The sequence below is a fragment of the Opisthocomus hoazin genome, chromosome 4, assembly GCF_030867145.1.
Source record: "Opisthocomus hoazin isolate bOpiHoa1 chromosome 4, bOpiHoa1.hap1, whole genome shotgun sequence".
In the NCBI taxonomy this organism is placed as follows: domain Eukaryota; kingdom Metazoa; phylum Chordata; class Aves; order Opisthocomiformes; family Opisthocomidae; genus Opisthocomus; species Opisthocomus hoazin.
The window spans coordinates 18022684-18048726 of record NC_134417.1 but is presented as its reverse complement, the minus strand read 5'-3'; the positions used below and the strand labels follow the sequence as shown (position 1 = coordinate 18048726).

Genomic DNA, 26043 nt, shown 5'->3' with positions numbered 1-26043 from the left:
GAATAACCTTACTGTTCAAGCTGTCAAATTCTGGAATTTACATTTAAGGAACTCTGGAATCTCAGGAGTTCTGCGGGAAGCCTCAGATTGCTTTCAAGACTGGTTATTTTTCTTCGTAGGTGGAAGCATTTCTTCTTGTAAAGGCTTTATTGTTTTAGTTATAGCTCCAACAAATAGAATCCTTGTCTTATCATTTTAATGGGATGAATTAATTTGCTGTATTAGACAAAAAAATTAACAGGAAGCAATATTCCCAGTGATACCTTGAATAAAGACTAAGTATAAAACTTGATCTTAAATTTATAGGTAGCACTGGGTAACAGTTATCCTGGAAACTAAGAGGGTTTCAGACTTAAAGCGTAGCTAAGTCAACTAGGGTTAAAAAAAAAAAGTGTTCTGTTTTTAAGACCTGTCTCCTTTAGGTTGACAAATTACATGAGTCTGTCACTTGGCGTACTTGCTGCACCTTTTTCATCATGGAACTGAAGTAGGATTGTAAAGATACTTGGTCTTGGAATTAGCTCTTTTTAATGATTTAGAGTTTGAATGGCCAAGTTGTTTAATTCAACTGAAAAGAATACTGGGAATAAACTGTTGCAGACAACTGCTGATTTTGCTATGCAGATTTCCACTATCTCACATGTTACTGTGTTCTCCTTTTCTCTGCTCTATGTCAGCAGGGGTACTTTGGTACAGAGGAGGGAGATGGCTGCTTCTGTGGCAAATAACCTGTTTCTTTCTCGCTTCTATTAGCACATGCATCTGTGTGAGAACATTTTCATGGAAGGCAGCTTACTTCTCTTACTGACAGTTCTCCACAGAACAGTGTTTCTCCAAAGGATAATTAAGGGGCATACAGTTCAGTCTAGGAGGACTCACATGTATCTCCCCCTTATTTTGCAGAATTTGTGGGTCTGCAACTGCTACAAGTTTTTGGTTTGTTTGGGTGTTTTTAATGAAGACCGAGAAAAAGGATTCCACTAAATGATGGAATATATGTTTCTTCTGGGCGGAATATTTTTCACCAGGAGAGACTACAGTAAAATTCTTGAGTAAACAGTATCCGTCTGAGAGAGGTAACCGAGCTAGCAGGACTGTTTCTTTTGTGAGCACTCTAATCACCTGCTTAATGTTAATTTATGACAGTACAGGAATGAGTAATAGGAGGCTTTGCAAACATAGATGTCCAGGTAGTACGTGCATCCTTTATGCGTGAACTACGTGGTGCTGAACTACATGGGCAGCAGTCCGAAGGATGGTAGCATGAAGAACCAGATGGTGTTAGACTGCTAGACATTCAATGATGCTACCATACCATGCCATACCATGCCATTTTCATCCTTGGAAATGGAACAAATAGAGGTTCTCTAAAGCGAGCAAGCCCAGTTGAGCTGCTTGGACTACAGGCACAAAGAATCCAGAAGAATTTTTGCAGTGTTTGGGATAGCAGCACTGTACAATAGTGCGTTTTGACTTTAGAGCTCTATTGGATTAATAAATGTAAGGAAGCCTTTATGCAAAATGTTACTGTAATTGCAGGCTCATGTTCTGATTGCCTCTTCGGGGGAGATGCATCCTCAATAGCATCTTCGTTTGTCTTACAATGGAAAAAGATAGAAAATAAGCAATTAAAGCAGACTTATTTAAATGAAAGGCTGTTCGGATGCCACACATCTGAGCATTCAGCTATGCAGTTCTAGCTAAGATTGTTGGTTAATTTTTCTGTTAAAAAAACCTCTTAATTTATTGCTGCTATATGTACCTGCTTTGTAGTATGGCCAGACTACTGACAGGAGATAAATTCTCTTTTTGTTTCAACTGTGATCTTCTTTTCTCCCTTCCTGTTTCTCACCCTAAAGCAGCCTCTTAAGAATGTGAACATAGAAATGAGAGGTTAATTACTTCCATTATGTTCTTGGGATCCTTGTTATACCAATGAATCTTATAAAGAAATACTACAAAATCTATTACTGGTCAGTTCAAAAATAGATGGACTTTGCTCTGATTGTGTATCAGTTGACATTCTGGTAGGGAATAGTGTGTTTACTGAGCTTTATGAAAATGGAAAACAAACGTCTTGTTCCCTACCTTGTGGTCTAAGTGCCAGCTAGGCATGGGGAAACCCACCATTAAATTCAAGTCTCCCAGGAACATAAGATGCCCTAGGGAAAATCAGCAGACATCTTTTATATAGTGATAAAGAAATATGTTTTCAAAAGGAAGTGGTTTGGTTTTATCCTGTAATACCTACTCATAACAACAGTCTAATATTAGTGGAAGATTAACATTATTCAGTCATTTAAATGTCAAATCTTTATGGCAAACCAGCATAGATTCTGAGTTAAATCGCAAAGACTCTTGCTTTCTTGTTGTGTGTGTGTATGTTGCTTAATCTCCCTGGCCAGTATAGAAGATGTTGTGATCTCCTCGTTAAAGACGCCACACTGAGAAGATTGTAGTAGAGGAATAAATAGAACAAGTGTTAGGAAGCCAAGCAGCTCATCTTTGTTGAACTAAAATGCACTTCACACAAACTGGCTTCCCCACAAGCTTGTTTCTTCTAACTTTAAGTCAGCTTCAGTTACCATTTTGCTGGATATCTAACAAGCTCATTTGAGGCTTTTGTAAGTACATCTGCCTTCTTTCCTGAAATGTTGTTTTACCTGCTTGTAAAACTAAGTAACCAATATTTTGTAGAAGAAGTTATTCCTGTGGTAGAGAGAGCTAGCAGACAAGGGCAGTGGCTCCCAAAAGTGTGGAGGAGCTCAAAACCTCACAGGTGAGGCTCAGTCGGGAGCTTGAACACTTGAAGGTCTGCTAGATCTGGGCTGGCTGCGCGCAAACCTGTCTCATCATCATTAGCCTGCATTCCTGGCCTATGGTGCTGAGGTGTGCAGTGCTAAACCACCGGAGTTGTTCTGGGTAGGGGCTGCCAGACCCGTCCAGGCTGATGATCTCCATCTGGGTGCCAGCTGTGCAGTCACAGTGTGCATCTTTGCTGACAGGTCTGCTGTTTCTCCTGATAATTGGCCTGTGTGGAGCCGGGTACGTTCAGACGTCCTTCACAAACAGCGGAGATTCATCTATACAAATATAAAAGTTTCGCATGGGATTTTGTGAAAGCAAAAATGGCAGCCTGATGTTTAGGAGTTCAACTACAGGTAGATATCTAAGATTTGAAAGATTTCCCACTAAAATGTTAGACTGTATGTGTTAATAGAATGCATAAAAACAATACAACTATGAGTGAAAAAATGAATTCTTGCCTATTCCCGGCTGGATCTGGTGAGGCTGGAACTACTGGAAACCTTTTCAAGCAAAGTTAAGTTAGAAAAAGCTGCTGGAACTTACTGCTTTTTTTCCAGAAGTTTTTTATTCCAGGACTGCTCAGACCACGTTCTGCCCTGATCCCAACAGATTCTGAAAGAATGCAATGAAAAAAGGAAACAAGGCAAAATGCAACAGGGTGGGCACTTCCCCATAGGGGCTGCCTGCTTGCAATCCAACTCTGGGAAGCTTCTTTGGATCTGGAAACAGCTGGTCCCAAAATACAGTTCTGTTACCAAACAGTGTAAGGGAATATCTCAACGTGGATCATTCATGGATCCTTGTAATAGGGCGGGGCGGGTGGGATTCATTTTGGAAGCACAACTCTGCCTAGCACGGTGAGTTTATTTTTAGTATTTTAACCAGCCAGTTTCAAGACTTGACATTTTCTCTGATGTTTAAACTAATGGCTCACCACTATCTGCTTGTGTTGAAGGAGTCTGATGCTGAGAGTGCTGATGTAGTGATGGTGGTGTCAGGCTGTTTGGACTCGAACAAAATATGTTTACAGTGGTTCAGTTAAGAGTCCTTGAGTCAGTAATGTCATTCTGCACAAAATGGATGGTCACTTTGTACAAAATGGTGCCTGCCTATCCCTGCCAAGCAATGAACAGCCATAGCATTTGGCCTAAGACTTTGTCCTTTCAGACTATCTGCTGACTACGTTTTGCAAAATTATTGCTACAGTTCCCAGAGCTGGCAATTTTGAGCACAATTTGAATACATGAAAGAGTGGTGTGTTTCCACTCATTCATTGGGCTCCCTTTTATACCTAATGGAATTTTGTGGAAGGAAGCCTTGTATATAAAAGCTTGTTAGAAACTACGTATCAGGGGCATCTCTAATTTTTAGAGTGGGGCAGATTTTTTAACTTAGCTGACTACTTGTCTTAAATGAACAAAGAAGCAACCTGTGAAATTAAGTATGACCCATATATGGACTTTGTTGAAGCACTTTGAGCTCACAATATGCTTCAGTGTCCAGTGTTAAAAAAGAAAAAGGAAATTAAGCGTTTTCATGGGAACTCTGAGTTAGAATGAACCAAGGAAGGAACAAATGCGGTACTTCCCCCCATGACTCTCCTATTTTATATTTCTGGTGGTTTTAAGTTGTCTTAATGACTAATAATATTATTGATAAGTTTCAGAGGTTTACTCATTTTTCTAGCTAGAAGCATTTTGCTTCTATAGGCAGAGCTAATACATCTATTTTTTGTCCCGCTTTAATATGTCTTTTTAGACACTAAAAAGTACTTCTAATTCTGCAACCAGTCATCTTTATTTCCTTCCTGCCCCCCACTTCCATTAGTAATGCTTGGCAGTGATTCAGAACCACCCTGCTTTCTAGTTAGGGTGAATGAGAAACCACCAAAACCAAGAAAAACATGGAGTGAAGGGAACCACTGGCACCCGCTCCGTAGCATGATTGCAGCAATCTGTGCTATGCAGAGTCACTCCAAGTTGGAGTCAGAGTTTCCGTTAGCCAGCGAGCACAGTCCCTGACTGTCTAAGCAGAGAGGCCGTATTGTCTGTAGAAGCACGAGACTCGAAGCCAAACACCTGAAATGTCTTTCCTCTTTTACTGATTCGTTGTGTGGCTGTGGGCAAGTCTTCATGCTTATTTCTGTCTCTAGAGTATGCAGTTACTAAAAAGCTACTTTGAGAACATTAGTTGAAGTTTTTGAAGCACAACATAGTACTAGGAATTGTTTAAGTTATTAGTCACTGAACTGTAGTTTAATGTATATTCAGTGGGACGTCCTGTCTTTCTAGTTAAATTACAGGATTCGTCTCCTGTCTGGGGTACCCCAAGGTAGATGATAGTGACGGTGTGGAGCTGTGCAAACTGCTGGTGCAGTGAATGAGTTCATGCCAAAGCCCCATCTCCTATCAGTTTCCAATCTGCAGATCTGTTCTTAGAAGTACATGATATATTAATACCTCCAGTAAATTACATATTCTTCTAAAATACGTGGATCTGATAAATCTATGGATTATTGGAAGTAGTCTTTGGAGCTCAGTAGGCTGATGTGCTAGAGAGCTGTGTAAGAAGAGATGTGAGGTGAAGGGAAAAAAAGTTAAATGTTAATGGGAGGAAAAAGCACATAGTCACCACATAAGTACAGGCAGTTAGAAGTCATCTAGGCTTTTGTGTTGTCAGTTGCTTATTTTACCAGGGGGACACTTTCAGACCGAGGTGTTGCTTAGAGTTCAGAGGATAGATAAACCGAACAGCAGGGGAACCTGCTGATGCTCAGCCATGCCATTTTCAATAAACATCACTTCGCTCAATAGAGAAATTATTGCGAAGGCCTTCAAGGAACAAAGGCATCGACCGGCCACAAACAGTGCTGTATAAAACTGCCTTTTTAAAGCCTTTGAAGTTTTTTTTTTCCCCACTCTTCACACAGGGCTACAGGTCATTCAGGTGAAACTACATGAAAACGCCAGCTAAGCAGGCATGTTTATTCCATTTAAAAATTTGGTCAAAGAAGTCTTTGTTCCTCTGCTCAGGTCTGTGCCCTGTCAGTATGGGGAAGTGTGAAGATCCTTTCAGACATGTGAAAAAAAATCCACTCGTACAGTGTTGCAAAAATGACATGAAATCAAGCCAAGCTTTCTTTTACAAGCAAGCCAATATAACGCCTATTTTAAAACAACTGAATAATGATATAAAATAAAAAGTCATATCAAAGTTCAAAATACTTCATTCCATTAAAGCTAATTTCGTTGTAGGACTGTCGTGACATCCTGCATTTCAGCTTTGTAAAGAACAATAATGATTTACAGGGAGGTAAATTCCTCTGAGAGCTTCTGGTTACAACCTCATCTATGAAAATGAAGTTATTCACCAGAACCCCTTGATAGATTATTTGCATGGAACTCATTCTAGTTCACTTATTGCTGAGAACCTTGAAATATTATCATAACAGTTCAGCTGTGTTGGGATGATTGAATGTTCTGAAGTATTTAAGACGAAATGAAGTTGTTTCAGTTGCTGAATCACTTTCAGCATTCACTTACAGGAGAGAAAATTGTTTGCTGTGCTAAAATTAAAAAGTGGGCAAACTTACTCCAAATTGTATGGGGTGTAAAGCATTTACCTTAAGTATTCTGGATAAAAAATCTCTGTGCAACCAGATTTGAATTGCGGGAATGTTCTTTTAATTGCCTCTCCCTCATCATAGTGTTTCTTGGAGTGGCTTCTCGAGCTGTCCTGCCAGCTGCCTCTCCTTTTGACACAGGTGAGGCATCTTCTGTAAGCAGGTCCCAGTATTTTATGTTTCATTGTCTTTTTAGTTTCCCTTGTGTACGTGGTGTCTCTATTAGCTTTCTGCTTAGTTACATTGTTTTGTTCTTTCCACTGAGCTACAAGCAACCCACTTTACAACTGTGTTCTGATAAAGCCCTGTGGATTTTAAAGGTCATATTCTTTTCTCGGATTAATACATCATTTCCATTGATTCACCTGCTGTTTCTGCAAACTCAGAGTATTACTGATGCCATTAATTATGTTAATATTCAAAGGGTTCTTAGCATGAGCTCAAGCTTTCCTAACATGCTAATTTTTGAGATCCATTTGAAATGCAGGGAAGATGGGGAGGAGTTGAGTGTTACCGCACTGGAAAAGAGAAAATAATTTTCTTTGTGCAGTTCATGCTTCTGAGATGGTCCCACAAGCAATGATGAGTTTTTCTAAGTTATTGATTGTTTTACTACCTAGGATGTAAAGCAATCTGCAGATGTGATAGCACGTTGTTTTTCCTGCTGAGGCATTGGTATAAAGGAATTCTGTCAAGCCTATTCAGACAAGCCAAAGAAAAGCCTAAAAAACAGGTAGGAGAAAGCAGCATAAACCCACTACATTGCTTCAGTTTGCTTTTATTTTGGTACTGTTACCTGGTTCTAGGAACCATTTTCACATCTGTTTCTAGAGAAAGCAAAACACGTTTCTAATAGTAGCAAACAAAGCACTTCGACAGATCTGGCCTAGCAAGCAGCTTGCTCCCTCTGACAGGAGAACCTGAACCATAAGCTGGCAATTTGCGTGTGTAGATTTGATTTGGAGCTTATTCCCACTTTAAACAACATTGTATTCTATGTACCACAAGTGTATTTTGTTTTTTGCCTCAACTTTCATTGTTAGGGATCTTGAATCTTAGGTGGTTTTTTTGGGAGCTTAGAAGTGGTTATTCTTTTTAGGTTGAGCATCGTTCCTAGAAAAGTGCCTAGCACACGCTCTGGACGCATTGTCTACGTGGCCTTTGCTGGTACATTGGGGTAACAAGGTAGACTTCTTATCTACTGCAGGCAGGAACTGCTGGGGAATGTCACATACTGTTGTTTTTCATCAAAGGTTGCTTGCAAATGCCTAAATTGGTTCCTGTCACTCAGCAGTGACAAAAATTGCTGGAATTTGTAAGAGGGTTAGGCTTCTACAAGACTAAACTCATCTGGACAGAGAGGTAAATCTTGAAACAAGAGTGTCTACATCAGTCCCTAGTTCAGCTGTTTGCAAACCACTGCAATTTATTCTTTTTTTACTTTTTTCACTCCTGATCACCCTTAGCTTCATCTCAGTAGGTCTGTAACACTTTCCTTCAAAATGTACATCCATTTGTTTCTTACTCCTTTGGTTTGAGGAAGAGAGGAAAAGTCTGTGAAATGGAAGCCTGGCTTAGTTTGCAATATTGCTGTGTATGACTGAAGGAACAAAACACATTCTCCCACCCTGCCTGCCCGTACTGGACACTTCTCTTCCCAGAGTGTAGGAGCTCTCCATCTTCACTGGTTTTGCACAAGTACCTGCTTTTGTTAAGCCTACTACGGGTGTCACCTGTTCTGATTTAAATATTTAAGATTTGGAGAGATTTCACTATGAATATTTTCAGACAGTAAATTGACAAGAGTGAAAATTAAACATAAAGTAACCGAAAGCAAACTCTGCCTTACTCTGCTACGTGACATCACTAGGATGCTGTGGAGTAGAGATGTATGTTAATTGTTCATTTTGATGAAAACAGTGAATAATAATTGTATTCTTCAACTTGAACTGTTTGAAAGGCACAGATATTAAGCTGCATGGCCTGCGTACAATTTTAATAGGCAAATATTGGACATGGTTTTACTGCATTTCCAAAGTATGCAGAGTTAAACAGCTTCTGTATTTCTGTAGTTTGATTAACATCTCTTTGCAGCTGATCTGACTGTGGATTGACCTATGCTGCATTTTTGTTGTAGACTTTTGCAGTGAGCCTCAACGTGAGCCCTACTAAGATAATACATATTACAAGGTTCAAGCAGGAAACACTTTCATGGTAGGAACATAGCTCAGCTTCAAAATGGTTACCCAAGGTGCAGGGAGAATGTGACACATAGCAATGAATACTGTAGCTTAACAAGACCAACCTTACTGTATAGCTGAAATGATCTGAGGTCTGCTTAATATAATATATGTTGCAATATTAACTTCTGCCCTATTAGCATAATTTTCTGTTACAATTAAGGTAAGGTTGACATGGTATTCAGTGACGTGTGACTGTCTTTCCAAGTGTGGGTCAAGAACAGCTTAATCCAGGACTGTATGATAGATGTTAGATGAAGATATGTTGTGGTGATACAAGATTCATATAGACGGCATCTGCAAGCAAAGATGTAAGGCAGAAAGTGAAAAGGGAAGTACAAAGTATACAAGTATATGATATTGTGTTAATTTTTTTGCTATGATGCTATAGGTGTTAAATATATCCCTCTGATTACATAATTTGCTGTGAAATTACTTTGTTGGTTGCTGAGGATTTTTGCTGCATTTTGTCATGTGTTTCACATTAATCTCTGGATCTCCCTGGCTTCTGTTGCACAGCAGTTTGTTCTGTGCAGGAGACTTTAAAAGCAGGCTCTTTTTACAGTGAGTACAGGAGTGTCAGGAGTGCTTTGAAGGGATAATTGGCTTCCTTCCATTTGAGTATTTAATAGAGCACCTTTTCAGTCCCCAGCACCTCCCATCATTTGGAGAAGCACAGTAACCCATATCTTCTGCATCACTCCAGGAAAGTTGGTTTATAATAGTAGAGTTTTAAAATATACTGGCTCCTGTAAGAGCTGTCATAGCACGCTTTCTGACTAATCTGGAACCCAAGACAGCATACTGCTGTCTGAAAGCAGAAGTTGACAGTGCTATACCCAAAGGCTCCAATAATGTTTGAGGAATTGTTTCCAGTTTGTGTGTTTGTTTTGGTACTTCTATTACTAGACAGAAAGGATGGGCGCTCATTCAGTTTCTTCAGATATGATTTTGCACTGAATTTCAGCCTTAGGCTAGGAGGAAAGACTCCTTTTAACACACTGCCAACATGTACTTCTGGTTTATTAAACACCAAAGACAGCAGCATTTCTCTTGAGTGCAAACAGAGTGAACTCAGGGACCTGATTCAGCAGAATGCCTGTGCTTAAATTTAAGCACACGATTAAGTGTTCTATGGAGGAGGGATTTGGGAGTTGTAATAAAAAGTGAGATTAGAGATTGCAAAGATTAGAGGACAAATGGCATGAGAAGAGTAGAAGCATAAGGCTGTTTGGGTGGTCTACTTCATAATCCTGTAGTGTAGCACTTATTTTGCGTAACTTATTTTGGTCCTTACTCTTCTGACTGGATTGAAACAACGGAGATGCAAATATTCTTCCGGGAAAATATGTCTGATAAAAATATAATCCCTAAAAGTTGATCTTTACTTACCTGTAACATTCTGTAAAGAACATGCTCACCCATGTCCTGAGTGCCTGGTTGTGTCTGCCTTTCATGACAGACAATGTAAAATCAGGAGTGAAAGTTGGGTAGCCCAGATCAGAAGCTTTTCTGAGTCTGCAGCAGAGATGTAAATCTGAATTGTTCGGGGCTTTCAGCTCCACCTTCCTCACCCTCTCTCTGTCATTTATCCCATAGGACAATTCTTATTAACACATGATTGCTGAGATCCTGTTTGCACCTGGCATGTAGTAAACTGTTCTTGATGTTGGATTTCATATACAAAAAAAAAAAAAAAATTGGCAAAGATGATGAAAGACCTTCCCTTCCAGGAGTGTTTATGAACATTAGGCTGGCTTTTATTGTGAAAGACAAGAGTGCAGCAGTTCCTAAGGTTGTAGACAGCAAGAAATAAAATGAAAAATGGACCATTTTAATGGAAGAAATGACACCTGCTGTTTGCTGCAGCCTTTGAGACACTCAGGAAGTGCTAAACATTGCAACATACGAATAATCAGGGAGATTGGGGCAGAACTTCTTTAACTCCATACTAACATAATGATTAATTTTGTTTTTATTCATTCTCTTCCTTTAAGGTTATTCTTAATTATCAGTGTGGCAATACATAGGAATCTTTTGCAATGGTATGTATGTTTTGATTTGTTTGAATGATGTGATCTCTATGACAGATACAATAAAGAAACAATTTCTCTTCTGAGATCAGAGTTATTCAAGACAACAAAACTTGGATTTAGAAATGCAAAACTACATCCCTTCATCAGGTAAAGCAAAGTAGGCCTGTGAGGAAGCTAATTCATGTCATGTATATACAGCAAGTCGAATTCCAACTACTACAAAGCTTTCATGTAAGACTTTGCTGACCCAATGGGTGGTGGAATATAAATAGATCAACAGTACACCCTTCCTTCTGCTGTTCTACCTAATCCTTCCTTGTGTTCAGGATTGAAGAGTATTTGATCTATGGAGTCTTAAATCAGACATTGTTCCCTACAAAAAAACCCCAAAATTCAGGAGAATGAAAATTTAACGGTGTAAGAGTGTTCTTGTGATTTTAGACTGAGAAGCTGAATTAGGAATATACTATTGTTCTTCCTTTTTTTCATAGATATTAACTTCACAGAACTGTAACTGCCTGGCTTGCTACTTTACTCTCCTTAGCTACCCCTGCCAGGTGGCTTGACATTAGCCCCTTCAAAAAGAGTAATTGTGTTAAACCTATAGTAATTTACTTTCTCTTTTCCAAAAATACTTAAAATGCGCTCTTCATCCTGCCTGCAGGTCTCCACTGCTGCTCAGAAGATGGAGCAGTTTTTATTTTTAGTAACAATATCTCTCATGCTGGGGTGGAAGAATCTTAAACCAATTAAACACATTAGAAGATAACAGTGTGTGTGGGTTTGGTTCAAGATCTCCATTTTCTTCACTCTGGGGTATGCCGTAGTACCAGCCTTTCTATCCAAGATGACAGAAATAATATGATAAGCTGCTAACTAGGTAAGCAGTACAGCTGCTGCCTTGTCAGGTGTTCCCTTGCCAAAAAATCACTTACAATGGGTTTTGCCTTTTTTAACTCCATTACAGTTAAGTTTTATAAATTGTCTCGATTTTGATTTAGGAAATTGTTTTAGATGCCTGTTTCTTTTTAAACAATTTTTAAAAGTATTACTCTCTGGAACATGAAGTGCTTTTTCCAATAGAAGAGGATTGTGTGTGTGCACTTTTAAGATTTGCTTATTCGTTCTTCCCTTTTAATAATGCTTGTTTACTGAGAAAAATGTGTGAACTGGCGAGAGTATTCTGATCTCTTAAAATATATCTGGATCTACGTATTTTTAACTCTGTGTATACACTCTGAATAGCAGGTTGATTTCATTTTTTAACTTGCAGAAGTTGGGAAAGCATGTCCTGAACCTGCACATGCATCTGTCTAGGCCAGAAAGCCTTGGCTACGCTGACCCTAAATGTTTATTCATTTGATATGGAATTTAAATGGGTTAGCAATGTCCAATTGTTTAAATACAAGATACTTTCTGGAAACTGGCATGCGTTGCTGACCTGTGTGCTCTCATCAGTAGGGATACAGTGTTGAGCTTTTTATTTATTCAACTTTAATTTGGCAGTTGGAATACAAAGCATGAAGCAGGCTGTCCTGTATGGATTTACTCTTACAGTGGAACATCAATATAGAATAAAGTCTGATAGCACTTCGTAGAGGTCTAACACTCCAAATGTTGACATATCTAGCATTGTTCAGCATGGCAATGTAACTTGTATCATCTCTCTTGGACTTGACTGAGAGATAAATCCTTGTAGAGAGAAGTGACAGAGGTCAGTAGTCTACAGTAGTTTTTTTTCTCACCAGAAATAGTAGGTCACTATCACTCTATATATTTCAAGTAAGGATAATAATTAAGCCGTGAGGCTACAGATACTCTTTGAAGTGCAATTCTGAAGTAATACGTCTGAAAATGGTAAATGTGGTTTCTGAGTACTCCAAAAATTGATAAGGGAAGAGGGACAGGAAGGCAAGGCAAGGCATGGCAGGGAAAAAGCACGATAGTCCCTTAGAGTACTGGTGTAGCACTTGGAAAGCTGGATCAGTTCCTGTGCAGTGCTGGGTTTGCTCTTCTGGTTAGTGTTTCAGCTCCGGTTCAGAGGTCCTTGTATGCTTCTTAGTTTGGGATGACACAGCCTGTGGCCGCACCTGTGAGCTCATAATTCCCACTGATATTGGTAGTGAACAAGTAGCAAGTAAATGCTTCTAAAGGGGATCATTTTTTTAAACGTAATACAGGTTTTTGATAATCAAGTGCCCAATTTACTGGATTACTGTACAGCTAATAGTCAAGAGTGTTTGCATTGCAGGGTATTGTGAAGATAAATGAATTTGTCAGTGAGATGCTCAGATTGTCTCATTTGTTATTTTTCCCTCGTACATGGCGTTTGATAGATTGCACACTGCTTTCTATGCAAATAGCTTCACCCTGGCTAGTTTCTATGTTTGTCTGTGGGAAGATGTATCGAAAAATGTTGGAATTTTTTTGACATTTTTAATTACGGTTGGGGCAGTTCCATCCTGTGGGTTGTATTGGCTGGGGATTTTGAATTTTCCAGCCAGCACCACATGAAGTGCCCAGCCCTCCTGCAGGTTCTTCTTGCTGTGCTCCTGCTCATTTTCTCTCTCTGACTCGCCTGCCTGCAGCCCCTGTGTCCCTTGGTTTGCTAGCTGGGGAGAAATCTCCACTTTTCAGCTTTCTGCCAGGATATGGAGGTGGCATATGGGGCCCTCCATGGATGATGCTTTCTGTTTTCTCCCCCTTTCCCTCCTGCCTTAATCCCATAACAAGTGGTAGATATTGCGGGTTATAGAACAAGTCTAGAAGGACTTGAGCAGGCTGCCCTGCACTCCCTCTTCCCATGCTCCAAGTTGTTGCTAAGTTTTGGAAGCTGTAAGGCCATGCCTGCATAAACAGACCCTGCGCATGCATTCCCACCTTTCTCCTCCCCCTTGCCCTTTCAGTGGGACGTGGAAAATCTGGCTAGCCTTCAGGAAGGGAAAGGCTCCTCACATCTGTGCTGAAGCAGCCATCTTCCCTTCCCTGCTCCACACACGCAATTTTAAAACAGATGTAACCCTGTAATGCAAAATTTGCTAAAGCATCTGTTTCTTCCCTGGAGCTCTGGAGAAAAATTGATCGATGTGACAAGTTTATCTGAGTCTGCCTGGAGACTGCATATGTTAGAGGATGAGTTCACTGTGCATATCTCTGACAGCTCCTGTTTATACCTACGTCAAGGTCCATATTGTCCTTCTGATGTTACTCTACCTCCCCAGTCAGTTCCTTGAGCAGTTGGTCTCTCCCCTTCTCCCAAATAGTTTCCAGTATCTTGTCTAGGAAGCACTGAGTATGAAGGGTTGCACTGCCATAAACCAGCGAAAGGAAACACCTGGAAAGGTGTTGGCTTGCATGGTCCTATCTCAGAGATCCTGCTCTATTTAGGCTGCTTCTGTGTACGCCGGTGACTCCTGAGAGCCACCCTGAGAGCGGAGCAGGAGGCTGCTGCGGTGCCTCGGGCTCGCTGACAGCTGTGTCCCTGTTCAAAATGGCACCGGGCAGGTGTGCAGGCTCCTTGTCCTCCTGTGTCAGTGTCTGAGTTATGTTATGGGAGAGATTTTTCAAAGGTGTCCTTAAAATCATTATTAATTGTCCCTTTGAAAATGTGAGTATTTCATATTTGCCTATAACTTTAATGACTAATTCACTGATCTGGGCTGTTTGAAAGCTGGCACAGCCTCACTTGTTGAGAGTGAAAAGAGAGTATCTCTCTTTGCTTAGCACTCAGCAGCTGAAGAATTCCCATGAGTGGCAGTTACCAGGTCAACAGCAATAGAACAACCCTTGATCCTAATATTCTGTAAATTAGGAAAACAAGATTGATCAGGTGTTATTCTTTTTCTAATGCTATATGGGAAGCACTTCTTTTTCCAGCATTTTTCAAATGCTGGAGAACAGCAATTGTTTGTGTAGAATTATCTGTTATTGTTAACCATGTTCTTGCTTTGCTGCAGCACAGTGACATTGCCTTTATCCTTTAGAAGCAGTGTAAAATGATAAATGAGGTTAACAAGCTTCAGTCTAAAGTGAAAACTAAATCTGTGACTGTACAACTCTTGTTGCATTCATTCTGGTCAAGGGTTGGTTTGCTCATTCATTTGCTGGGAAAAAGTGTTTCTTTTCCTTGGTCTCCTGAGAATCGGAAAACGATTGAAACTCAGCTGGAGTAGCCTATTTTAGGACTTAGCAAAGAATACTAGGCACAGCATTTTTTCCTTAATTGCTTCCCAATCAGAAATTGGATGAACCTTCGGGATGCAGAAACAGGAAAAGTCCTCTGGCAAGGAACAGAAGATCTGTCTGTACCTGGAGTGGAGCATGAAGGTACTGTGTGGTCTTACTGTGCATTTTGGGGCTGGGTGGTGCTGCACGACTAGGTCACCAGAGCTGCGAGCGTACCCCTGCTTTGAAGGACAGATGTCCTGGCTGTGACTTCACACCTTCAGAGGCTTCCACCACAACAACCTGGGGACACATGGAGAAGGGTGAGAGTGGATCAGTGGCTGGCAAAGGGGAGGAGTTAAACAGTGCTAAGCAGGGAGCTCAGCTGGGTGAGGGATGAGTGGCCAACCTTTGCTAGGTTGTGTTTGTTCCAAAATTAAAAGTGTAAAAATATATTGACTTTTCTCAGTATAGCAACAGGGTTTAGTCAAGGTAGAGGGCAAATGGAGAACCAGTGGGGAAGCAGCATACACAGTTATTACCTTTCCTGGCCACAACTGTCTAATATTCTCCTGCACTAAATTTGACCTCTGCTTTAAAATGCTTACATGGCACATTTGCTTTGCTCTGCTCTCCCTCTACCATTCCTAGGAAGGCCTGTTGTCCTTCCAGTTCTGCCCTCGCTGAGTAGCAGAAGACTTCACTTCCCCTTGCTCTTCCCCATTTGTGACAAAGCTCGGTGATTGGTAACATCCCTTGCCAAGAGCTTTGCTTTGGCTCTGTGAGGAGTTTGACCTCACTGAATTAATTTTGAAGTCTCTTCTGTTATGTGAGTACCATAGCTGGTCTCCAGTAAGTGGACTGAACTTGATCAATTAATTATGCTGGTGACATTCATGTATTTTTGGTTAAACATCAAGGGCTGAGTCTGCCCATCACTACCAGGTCTTAACCTCTCCCATAGATTAGAAAACCTGTTGTGTCTGAAGGAGGCAACCAGCATATAAAGATCCTCCTGTGCCCAGAGAGCATACAGAGGATCTGTGACAAAACCGCTGTGAGTCCAGTAGTCTTCCAGCATATACTGGCTTCTAAGCCAGCTGAAGGCACAAGAGAAATAAGTTGCCTTCTCCTCATTTGGTCCCCAGTCAAGATTCATCTGCTTTATGACAAGAGCTCATTAACAGGACCAGTAGGTTGTCTCAGCTTAAAAGGGGGGTGATGCCAGGAGCCGAGGGTGCAGGTCAGAGCTAGAGGAAAGCAAAGCTGTGCCTCAGTGATGACCAAGAGCATTTCCAAGCTTTGTCTCCTTCAGTTCAGAACGTGTACTCCCGTTCTCATACTGGCACTAACAACAAACAGTTCTGCCGATAGGCCTTAATAGATATTTACTCATGCCTATCACACAAGATACCTATATTAAAGAAAAACGTTCCAGCAATTGAAATACAACTTTCAAAAGAAATGTAGTCATTCATCAGTTTAATACTATATTTCTTAAACTGCGGGTAGTGATGCTGTGCCTTGTTGAAATGTCTGTGTAACAGGAGACCCAGGAGAAATGAGGAGTCAGACTTTAGAAAGCCGAAGCAAATCAGCCAGGAATATTCCCAGTTTTCCCAGATTTCATGCTGCAAAAGCTTCTGCTTGGATGCATGACTGGTCTTTGAATCCTCTCCGCTCTGTCTCAACAGCCTGTTGCGCTGCCTTGGGTCAATGCAAACTGCAGAAGGGTGTGCTTTGGGGTGGAGCGGACAGCTGGAGCTGTGTCTCGTGAGGGTTAGTTGTGTAGCCCCGCATCCCTCCTGCCATCTTTCTCACTTTGGCAAATCATATCACCTCACCGCGTCTCAGATTTTCCTCACACATAGAGCAGGAACCCTCACCTCCATCGGAGGAGCTTGGGGAATTAATTAAAGCATATTCTGGCATGAGATTAATGCCCGTTGTACAAGGAATTGTTAAGAACTTATCTGGTGTGCAGTTCAGTCATCTGTCTAGAGGACGGATGACTGCAAACTGGAGCAGGGGCAGAGAAGAGCTATTGGGAGAAACCACCGAAAAGATTACGGATGGGACGATGGTCTTCCTTAGGAGAAGAGAGGAAAAAAGCCATTCTTGTATGGCTTAGCAAGAAAAGAAGGCTGAGATGGATAGATTATTGTCAATAAATAGGCTAAGAAAGGGGAGAGGTATCCAACAAAGGAGGATAATCTGACTATGAATTAAAAGATGGTGTGAGGAAATGTGATTCTGGTACAGTCCTGCAACAGGAACAGTGAGGGCAAACAGTCAGAATAATTGTTTTAAAATGAAGGCCACGTGTGTCTCAAAGTCATCATGCAGTACTTGTGTGTGTGTGTTCTGTGGCTACTGAGGGCAAATCATGGTCTAGACATAGCAAACAAAGAATCAGATATATAGCAGAGTGAATAAAATGTATTTCCTTTAAACAGGGCTTCTATTTAAGTATAGGTTTCTTTAAAAAATGAGCTCTTAAGTTTCAAATCATAATACTTTATTAATACCTAAACTTACTATTACCACTTAGATTAAATAAAAATAATATTAATGTTGTATTGGATTGCTACCAAAGGCTTAACATTAAACTGCTGAAAGTAGTGAAAATCACTGCCTGAGCACCTGAAACTGGAATTACCCATCTAAACCAGCTTTTGACAGCAGAAGCTTTTCCATGTACCCAGTTAGCTCAATTCAGTGACAGTGCATTCAAAACTGGGAGGCAATATGGGAGAGGCAAATCTGTAACATTTTGTTTCTTCCAATATATAAGCAAAGTGTGGAGTAGGCTGCTGAGGTCTGCCGCTTGTAGAATGCCCAGGGTTTTTCCCAGTCACCACAGCCAGCTTTCATTCAGGAAATAAATATAATCCTTTCATTATCTAATAAAATATATAGTTTAAAAAATAAAATAAATTTGGCTAAGACAGCTTTCTTTCTTTCTTACGTGTCCCAAATATTTATGGTAGCTTTATTAAACTGTATGAAAACATAATGATACAGATATTTTAATTGCTTTTCAGTTTGTAACTAAACGTGGTTGGACCCAAAATGACTTGCTGAGTTAATAAAAAATGTGTCATTCATCACTTTCTAATCGAATCAGAATTAAGTATCTGACTAAATATATGTTAGCTGTATAAGTGCTTAAATAAATGTGCAGGTATAGGTTATCCTCAAGTTAACAAAAAGTAGTACTAAATTTAGGAGAAAGTCTATGCTTACCTGCATTTCAGCATGTTTTAGACTGGTCCTAACTGATGAGAATCAAACTTTTTTCTCTTCTATTTTTTTCATGGAAGAAAAGAGGTAAAAGAGTAAAATGAGTTTAAAATAAATAATTTCAATTAAAATTTTCTACTTCATAGTATAAATATAATTTTAAGTCTCTTAGATCAGGGGTTTAAAGACTACGTAGTCCTGCTTTTATTAAAAGTAACCTCTTATTTTGTAGTTTGACAATATTAAAGCAAACATTCTCAGCAGTCTGTCTTGGGGATGAAAGAAATATAATTACTAAATTGCAGAATAGTTTTAAGAAGTCATTTTACGCTTAACTGCAAAGGGATGTTTATTCACAACAGGCTGTAGTCTGTACTTGTGAGGGCAGTAATGGATGGTGCCATGTAGATTTCTATGTTGAAAAAAAAAGACTAAAAATAATTAGAGAGCTTTTACATTTAAAACTCTTCCCTTACACTTTTAACTTTCTTTTTTACATTTTTTTTTTCTTTTTAAACAAACAGTGGGCTGTGTACTTCTCCATGGGATAGGACAGTAGCTTACATTCCCTAACCCTTCATCTCTCAAGATTGGTTTCATATCAAGGTCCCACTCCGTTAAACTGTTCTACGTTAGATGGATTTGCCTGGGGTTTGGTAGACTCTTCCTTTTATTAAACAGCAGCCTGCTGTCTGCTCGTGGACCTTTTGATACACTTTCCATTTAGGAAGAGTTTGGCTCACAAAGCACATGCCAGCTGTATTCCCTCTCCTCTTTATTTCTAATAAATTTACATGAAACATTTTCTAATACACAGGAAGGATTATGTACAATCACACCACTGAAGCATGACAGGCGTGGGAGATTTTTAGTATATTGACTCCCCCCAGTATTCTCCTGATTAGGACCTTTCAGCATATTAATCAATGCTCCCACACTGTCCCTTCTCTTACTCCTCCACCCTAAAAAAAGCCTTATGAAATATCCACCAGGTACAGTGTGCCACTTGCTGTTGGTGGCAGCAAGAGCCAATACCTTGGGTTGCCAGATTGCTCTCTCTTAAACTCTGTAGTTTGGTACTGACTTTACTGCCTCTGTGGGCCTCAATGTTTGGGGAACAGACATTTTGTATGCTTTTACAGGATGACTTCCCAGAGCTGTGTGAGATGGCTGAACCAGTGCTGGGCTGAGGAACAGCCGGTTGTGGTTTGCTGGGGATGCGCAGTCTGAAAGGGGCAAAGCGAGAAGGGCTAACACGCTGGGTGTACTAAGCAGCCCTTCGGCTGCTTGTGATCTTCAGCACGCTTCCTAAAGCAAAAATTTAAGTTGCATCTCATATTTTGACTTGAAGAATTCTGAAGAATTCATGAACAGCTGAGAACCAGGAGTCTGAGAGATCAGTGTTGTATCCTTGGTTCTATCACAAGTTTCATTCCTGGCTCTGAGCAAGGCAGTTAACCTGTTTGCACCTTGGAGTTCCCTCCTGCAAATGTAAAAACAAAAAGTCCTTTGTGTTTGCATTTCTCCCACTGCTATGGTCTTGTATTAGCACTGATCAATATTTCAAAGTATATTATAATAGCACCTGAAGCAGCTGAGTTTGTTTTATTGTGTCCCAATAATACTTTTCTATCTGTTTCACAGCTCGAGTTCCTAAAAAAATCCTGAAATGCAAAGCAGTGTCTCGGGAGTTAAACTTTTCCTCAGCAGAACAAATGGAAAAATTCCGACTGGAACAGAAAGTGTATTTCAGAGGGCAGTGTCTAGAAGGTATGTGTCTGCCCTATGTGCAGTCCCGCTGCAGCGCAGGGAGCGACCCCCAGCACGGTGGGGATTAGAGAAACTAAAATGGGTTGAACGTGGTGATTTTAATTTTTCAGAGTAGCACTGAAGCACTCGTCAGGACTAATGGGCCACAGTATTAGGGATAGCATTTCATAAGTGTATTAACACTTCATTATGTAAGCGAAAAATCTGGGTAATCGTGCTTCGGGGCATAAATCCACCGCAGGCTGCCTGTGGCGAGGAAGCAAGTTGTTTGAGAGTCACCCATTGCGGGGATTCACCCATCTTCCCCAGAAGCACTGAAGCACTGGGGAGTGCTGGCCACCACCCGACTGGAGGCCGGACTGAAGGAGCCCCTGGTTTTCCTTGGTTACAGCAGTGCCACCGACTGTCCTCCTCGTGACTCCATAGCTGCACATCTGATCTCCCTCACTGCAGTATTACTCTTAATCTGGGGTGGAGGAGGGGGAGATAAAGCATTGAGCTCCTTGTCTTTTGGGCAACCAGTTGTACACTTAGTCTCACTGGGTCCGGGGGATGTCTGCAAGAGGGGGAGTGTGGTTTCCCTGTTCCCAATTAGGTGTGATGAAATTTCCACTGAATGCTAAGGAAGTGGTGTGCCTTTATCCTTACCATCAGCTAGTTTAGAAAGGGAGTATCTGCTTTAAGAGGAGGGCAGGGTTCAGTGCAATTTAAGCCGTACAAAGTAATTTAAATGTGAAATGTTGGCAGCACAGCAGGACAGTTTAGGGAGTTCCCCAGCCTGTCAGGTGAAAAGCAAAAGGGCCATTTGTGGATTTTATCTTCTTTCAAACGCCTCTGGATCTTCTTTTTACTTTGCAGAATGGTTCTTTGAATTCGGTTTTGTGATTCCTAACTCCACAAACACTTGGCAGTCCTTGATAGAGGCAGCACCTGAATCACAGATGATGCCAGCTAACGTTTTAACGTGAGTGCCTTGGGCTTACAGAATCGGAGAGCAGGCAAAAAAAAAAAGCAGCCTGTGGCATTTCCTTGGGGGCCACAGTGGGAATGAAGAGAGGGAGCTGCTACCAACTCTGAATCACCCTCACTACTGTTGGCTGTTGAGAGATTAAAGGGGCTAAGCCAGCCTCATTACCTTCTTTCCCATAGGTCCAATCTGCATTAATACAGCAATAAAAGTTTGGAGGAAGTGGAACTGATCCTTTATTAGAGTTGCTTAGTTTTTTGAAAGGTGAGCCGTGAAAAGATTTTAAAATGCTTTGCAGCTTAATACCCCTTACATCCGGAGGAAAAAAAAGAGATGTTTGTGCCATTTTCAAATCCAACTGTTGATCACTGACTCTTGTCTAAGGTGGTTGCTCTTCATGCAGTAGATGACCTATGGGAGGTGGTCTAGCATTTGTGTCATCACTGTGCCATTTTGCCAAGCTTTGTGGCTTTCATACTGGATTATAAACTCTGCGTTTAGTCATATGGAGTTGTATCTGGGGATAAAATACCCTTCACAGGTAGGAAACAGTCATTTTGCAGTCACCTGCAATGGGATTCACACACCTGCGTCAGAAACGTCTACTCCTGGCCGCTGTTTGCACATTGACTTCTGAGTGGGTCAGCAATCCCTAGGACTTGTGTCAGAATAATGCGTGCTGGGCATCGCTCTGAGTGTGGGCAGCAAGGCAGAAGCTTTGAGGGGACGACGGAAAAGGCTCCTTGAGGGAGGCCCCCAGGAAGCCGTAATCCCTGACAAAAAGCCACCCTCCCTGCAGTGCTAGATGGGTGCTGGCAAGCACGAGGAGCGCGTTGCCAGCAGAGACAGAAGGCTGTGGGAATCCTCCTGCCAACAAGAGGCGGCCAGTCTCACCGCAAGGTCACTGTGTCTTCTGGAAGACCTTCCCCTCCAGCATTTTCCCTCTCGCTCGCTGTCTGGAGGAAAGCCAGTCACGTAGAGAAGGCACCGGGATGGGAACTACCACCACTGATTTCTATTCACAGCACGCTTCAAAGAGAGAGCGGACTCAGAAGAGAGCGTCCGTGACCAAACAGTGCTCCCTGGCACAATCCGCTCAGAACCTCGTAGGTGCTACACCGGTCCTCGGCTCCCAGAGGTGGTGGCTTCCACTCAGTACAGGAGGAGCCAGATTTGGGAATCAAAGAAACAAAGACATCTGACAAGTCGGTTTTGACCATCTCGGGAAATCAAGGCATTTTCAGGACTGGTACTTGTGAGAGTCCAGTTCTCAAGTGACCTGGAAGATTTTCCAGTGTCCCTTTCTTTCCCTGGAGTCTGTCCACCTGTTGTGGGCAGCCCAGATCTCTCTCCTATTCACAGAGGTGTTCTAAAGTCATTCTTGAGGCTTTTCAGTAGAATCACCAGCCCAAAGAAGTCCAAAAGTTTTTTGTGGCCCAAAGAAAACAGCTTTTTTCAGCTGCCAAGACTTGAAGAGCTCCTCACTTTCTGATATTCGCAAAGACCTCATGTTTGTCTTGGTGTTTCCATAGCAGGAGAGAATGGAGATGTGGCATTTGGTGCTAGCCAAGGCACTCTGCGCAAAGGATTTCCAGCATGACTGAGTATCAGACTGAGAACATGCCCTGACATTGCAGTTCAAGCCACAAGTTCACACCACAGCAAAAACCTTACGTTCTTGCCAGGTTGAGCTTTGCCAGTGTTGCAGTGGAGATGGAACTGCTGCTTTGATTTTCAAGAGCCGGGTTTAGCCCTGATCAGATCACGCTGCTCCGGTGTCCCAGTGTGGTAGTGGCTCCAAAGTTCTTACTCTTGTCTATCAAAATCTCAAAGTCAGCAACTCAAATTGTCCGAGCGTTCGTCACACCCAAATCTACACTCCCGTGGCAGTTTGTATAAAATATGCTTGTGCATTTGCATTTAAGCACTTCTTGAGGGAAATGACATGTTCAGTTGGTTGAAGTAGCTTGCTCAGCACTAGAGGACAGAGATGGGGAATAAAAAAAGAATTCCCATCGGTTTTCACAGCTCACTGCAAGAGAGAGAGGCCTGAAGGTTCTGGGACTGCTGGTTTATTTTTAGCAGTAGCGGTAGCAGAAGTTTGCTGTTTGCAAGCACTCTGCAGCCTGCGTGGTACAGAGCCCAGAAAGGGGGGTAGGGGAGGGGTGGGGGAGCTGCTCCACAGAGGGATGCGGTGGAGACCCTTCAGCCCCGGCGCCCCCAGATCGGGGGACGGTGCTCACTGCGTGTGGCTCCGAAGCACCGCTTGTGCTGCAGGGGTTGAGACGCCAGCCCAGGCTTGTGAGAGCATGGAGAGGAGCAGTCGTTTTCTACTGTTCAGGCACTCTGCTAACATGTCTTCTTTCCCTCTTTTCCTCCCACAGTGGTAATGTTATTATAGAAACCAAATTCTATGATGATGATCTTCTCGTAAGCACTTCCAGAGTGAGACTTTTCTACGTTTGAGACGGGGCTTTTTGGAGCTGTTTTAGTTTTCCTCCGTACAGTTCTTGGTGCAGAACCCCCCGACTATCCAGTGGAAGACACTCCTGTAGGCGGTGACCCTGGGGACCAGCTCAGCCTGGGTTGTGATTTGCCCATCAGTTATTTTGCTTTCTCCTCTGACAAGACCAGACCAGACCTTCAGAGGCAGGACCAGCTGCTCAGCGACGCACTGGGGAACAGAGGCTGTCTCTGAACACGGGCAGACGACGGTCACGCAGAACCGATACTGTAAATTATGTTAGTCTCATCCTTTGTACTTCTCTGGATCCTGCTCTGATTTCCTGTTTCCACTCACACCAAACTCGCAACACCTTTCATTTTGGGGTGATTAAGTTAACCTTTCCATTTTTCTCATGTTGTAGGTTTTTATCCTTTCACTGGATTTCTGTGTAACTGGTCCACACATCCTCTTAACCCGAACTTGTAAAATAGACTGTGATATCGCCTAATGTAATTAAAACAAATTTCTCAATTAAAACATTCCTACCGTCCAAAGAAGGGAAGAAATGTTAGGTCTGTGCGTTTTCCTTTCTGTTGTAAAATTGCCTCACAGTGGATACGAACTCCTGTCCCTCAGGCCAGCAGGAGAGCAGGGCTTCCACGGCCCCCGTATCCTGGTTGAATCTCTCTGCCTCCAGCTGACCACGCAGGAGAGGTTTCCTGACTGCTCTGACCAGGGTTTCTCCTTGGCCTCATTCCTGTCCGTTAATCCCTTGGGGCAGTTTGTCCTATTTGCCCAGTCACCAGTTTCCCGAGCAGCGCTGCGTGCCGTTCTGCTTTTCTACATTCCCGGGGACACTCAAACCCCTTTGGAAAACCTGTGTTCCCCTGAGCCTGCCGGCATCCGCCCTGTGCTGGGCCGAGCTCCCTGAGGCGCAGCTGGGCCTGCGGCTGCCGGCACCAACGACTCCCCGGTGTGTGTGGCTGTAACGATGCACGGCGGCAGCTTTGCTACGACAGGCTGCCGAGCCCTGCCGCTGCTCTTTCCCCTGGGTGTTTATATCAGCTCTGGCACATGTGAGTCCTGGGAAGCGGGCATCTCCACCGAGGGCAGCTTTCCGAGCGCCTGACGCGGTGGTCAGCCTGTCCTGTGGCTGGGGCTGGGATAGGCAGGAGAGACGCAGGGAGATGAAACGCGTCATTTCAGATCCTGCATGCAGCCAGTGGGTCCGTACGGGAGGGAGCTGCTATCGTACGTTTTTTTTAGGTGAATTTGGAGTGTTAGTCCCTATGAGAAGAGCTTTACCCACTGCAGCAGCCGTGTCACAGAATCACAGAATGTTCAGGGTTGGAAGGGACCTGTGGGTCACCCAGTCCAACCCCCCTGCCTAAGCAGGGTCACCTACAGCAGGCTGCACAGGACCTTGTCCAGGCGGGGCTTGAATATCTCCAGAGAAGGAGACTCCACAGCCTCCCTGGGCAGCCTGTTCCAGGGCTCCGTCACCCTCAGAGGGCAGAAGTTCCTCCTCATGTTCAGACGGAACTTCCTGTGCTTCAGTTTGTGCCTGTTGCCCCTTGTCCTGTCGCTGGGCACCACTGAAAAGTGTTTGGCCCCGTCCTGCTGACACCCACCCTTGAGATATTTGTAAGCATTTATAAGGTCCCCTCGCAGCCCTCTCTTCTCCAGGCTGACGGACGCCAGCCGGCTGGCCTCACAGCGAAGCCTCCTCAGCCGCGTCACCCGTCCTAGGCCAGGCTCTGCACGGAGACATCGCCCCACACCGCCTTCCCCACCCGGCGTGCCCGGCACCCGGCCGTGCGGCCGTCTCCAGCCGAGGCCACACAAAACGCAGCCGAAGAGGGACACGGTGACAGGTGAAGGCTCTCGCCAGCGGGTCCCTCTGTCCCGGGACAGACGCTCTGCGGCCGGGGAGCAGGGTTCTCTGCCCCCGCCACCCCGAGCTGCCGCCCCGCGGCGGGGGGACGCTCCCGGCCCCGCCGAGCCCGACCCGGATCCCTGTTATCCTTCACGGCACCCCGAGCTCTGGACCTCGCACCCCGTGATCGGTACGGGCTAGGAGGGCCCGCCCTGCGGGGGGTCGGGCGGCCACCCAGCCGGCGGGGTGAGCTGCCCTGGGGGGACACGGCTCCCGAGGGGGCTCGGAGGACCCTCCGGAGACCCTTCCCTGCCCCGGTTCGCCCAGTTGGAGCGGGCCGGCCCAGCGGCGGGTCACTGCCGCCCTCACGCGGCGGCGCGGAGAACAGCCGGCAGCTCCCAGTGCCCCCAGTGCGGGGCGCAGCCTCCCTTAAAGCACCGACGGGGCAAACCCGCGGGGGAGCAGGGGCCGGGCCGGCCAGCAGAAAGGCCCCGGGGAGCGCACAGCACGCCCTGACCGGGCACCAAAATCCGGGCGAAGGGCCCCGGGGTGCTCGTCTCAGGCAGGAGGACCTGGGGTGCCCTCCCCGCGGGGCCGACAGCGATGTGGGGGCCAGGGAGAAGGGCCAGGAGACACAGGCGGGCGATGTGCTGAGCCCAGCACGCCCCGTCCCCAAGGCCGAGCGTGGTGCGCGCAGCTCTCTGCTCCCTGGCACGGGGCCGTTGGCACCAGGGTAGCGAAGGCTCCAGCAAAGGGAGACGTGGGGCTGGAAAGGGCGAGAGCGGAGCAGGAGGTCGGGGGGGGGGTGGGGGTGGGGTGGGGTTCATCACCACTGCCACCAGCCGTCCCTGTGCCCGGGGTGGCCCTGGAC

General features: G+C 43.7%; 1 protein-coding gene across 2 annotated transcripts in view; it reads left to right on the top strand.

The window, feature by feature from the left end:
- Positions 1-23854, top strand: part of PDE6D (phosphodiesterase 6D) — a 39066-nt gene extending 15212 nt beyond the window's left edge. Inside the window, exons 2-5 of one of the 2 annotated variants that reach the window (XM_075418162.1) lie at positions 14944-15032; positions 19758-19883; positions 20742-20847; positions 23235-23837. In XM_075418162.1, the coding sequence (XP_075274277.1) occupies positions 14944-15032; positions 19758-19883; positions 20742-20847; positions 23235-23316 (403 nt within the window). In that variant the 3' untranslated portion in view covers positions 23317-23837. Of the gene's footprint in view, positions 1-14943; positions 15033-19757; positions 19884-20741; positions 20848-23234 lie in introns of both variants that reach the window. The other variant, XM_075418163.1, reaches the window with a different exon arrangement.
- The last annotated feature ends 2189 nt before the right edge of the window (positions 23855-26043 follow it).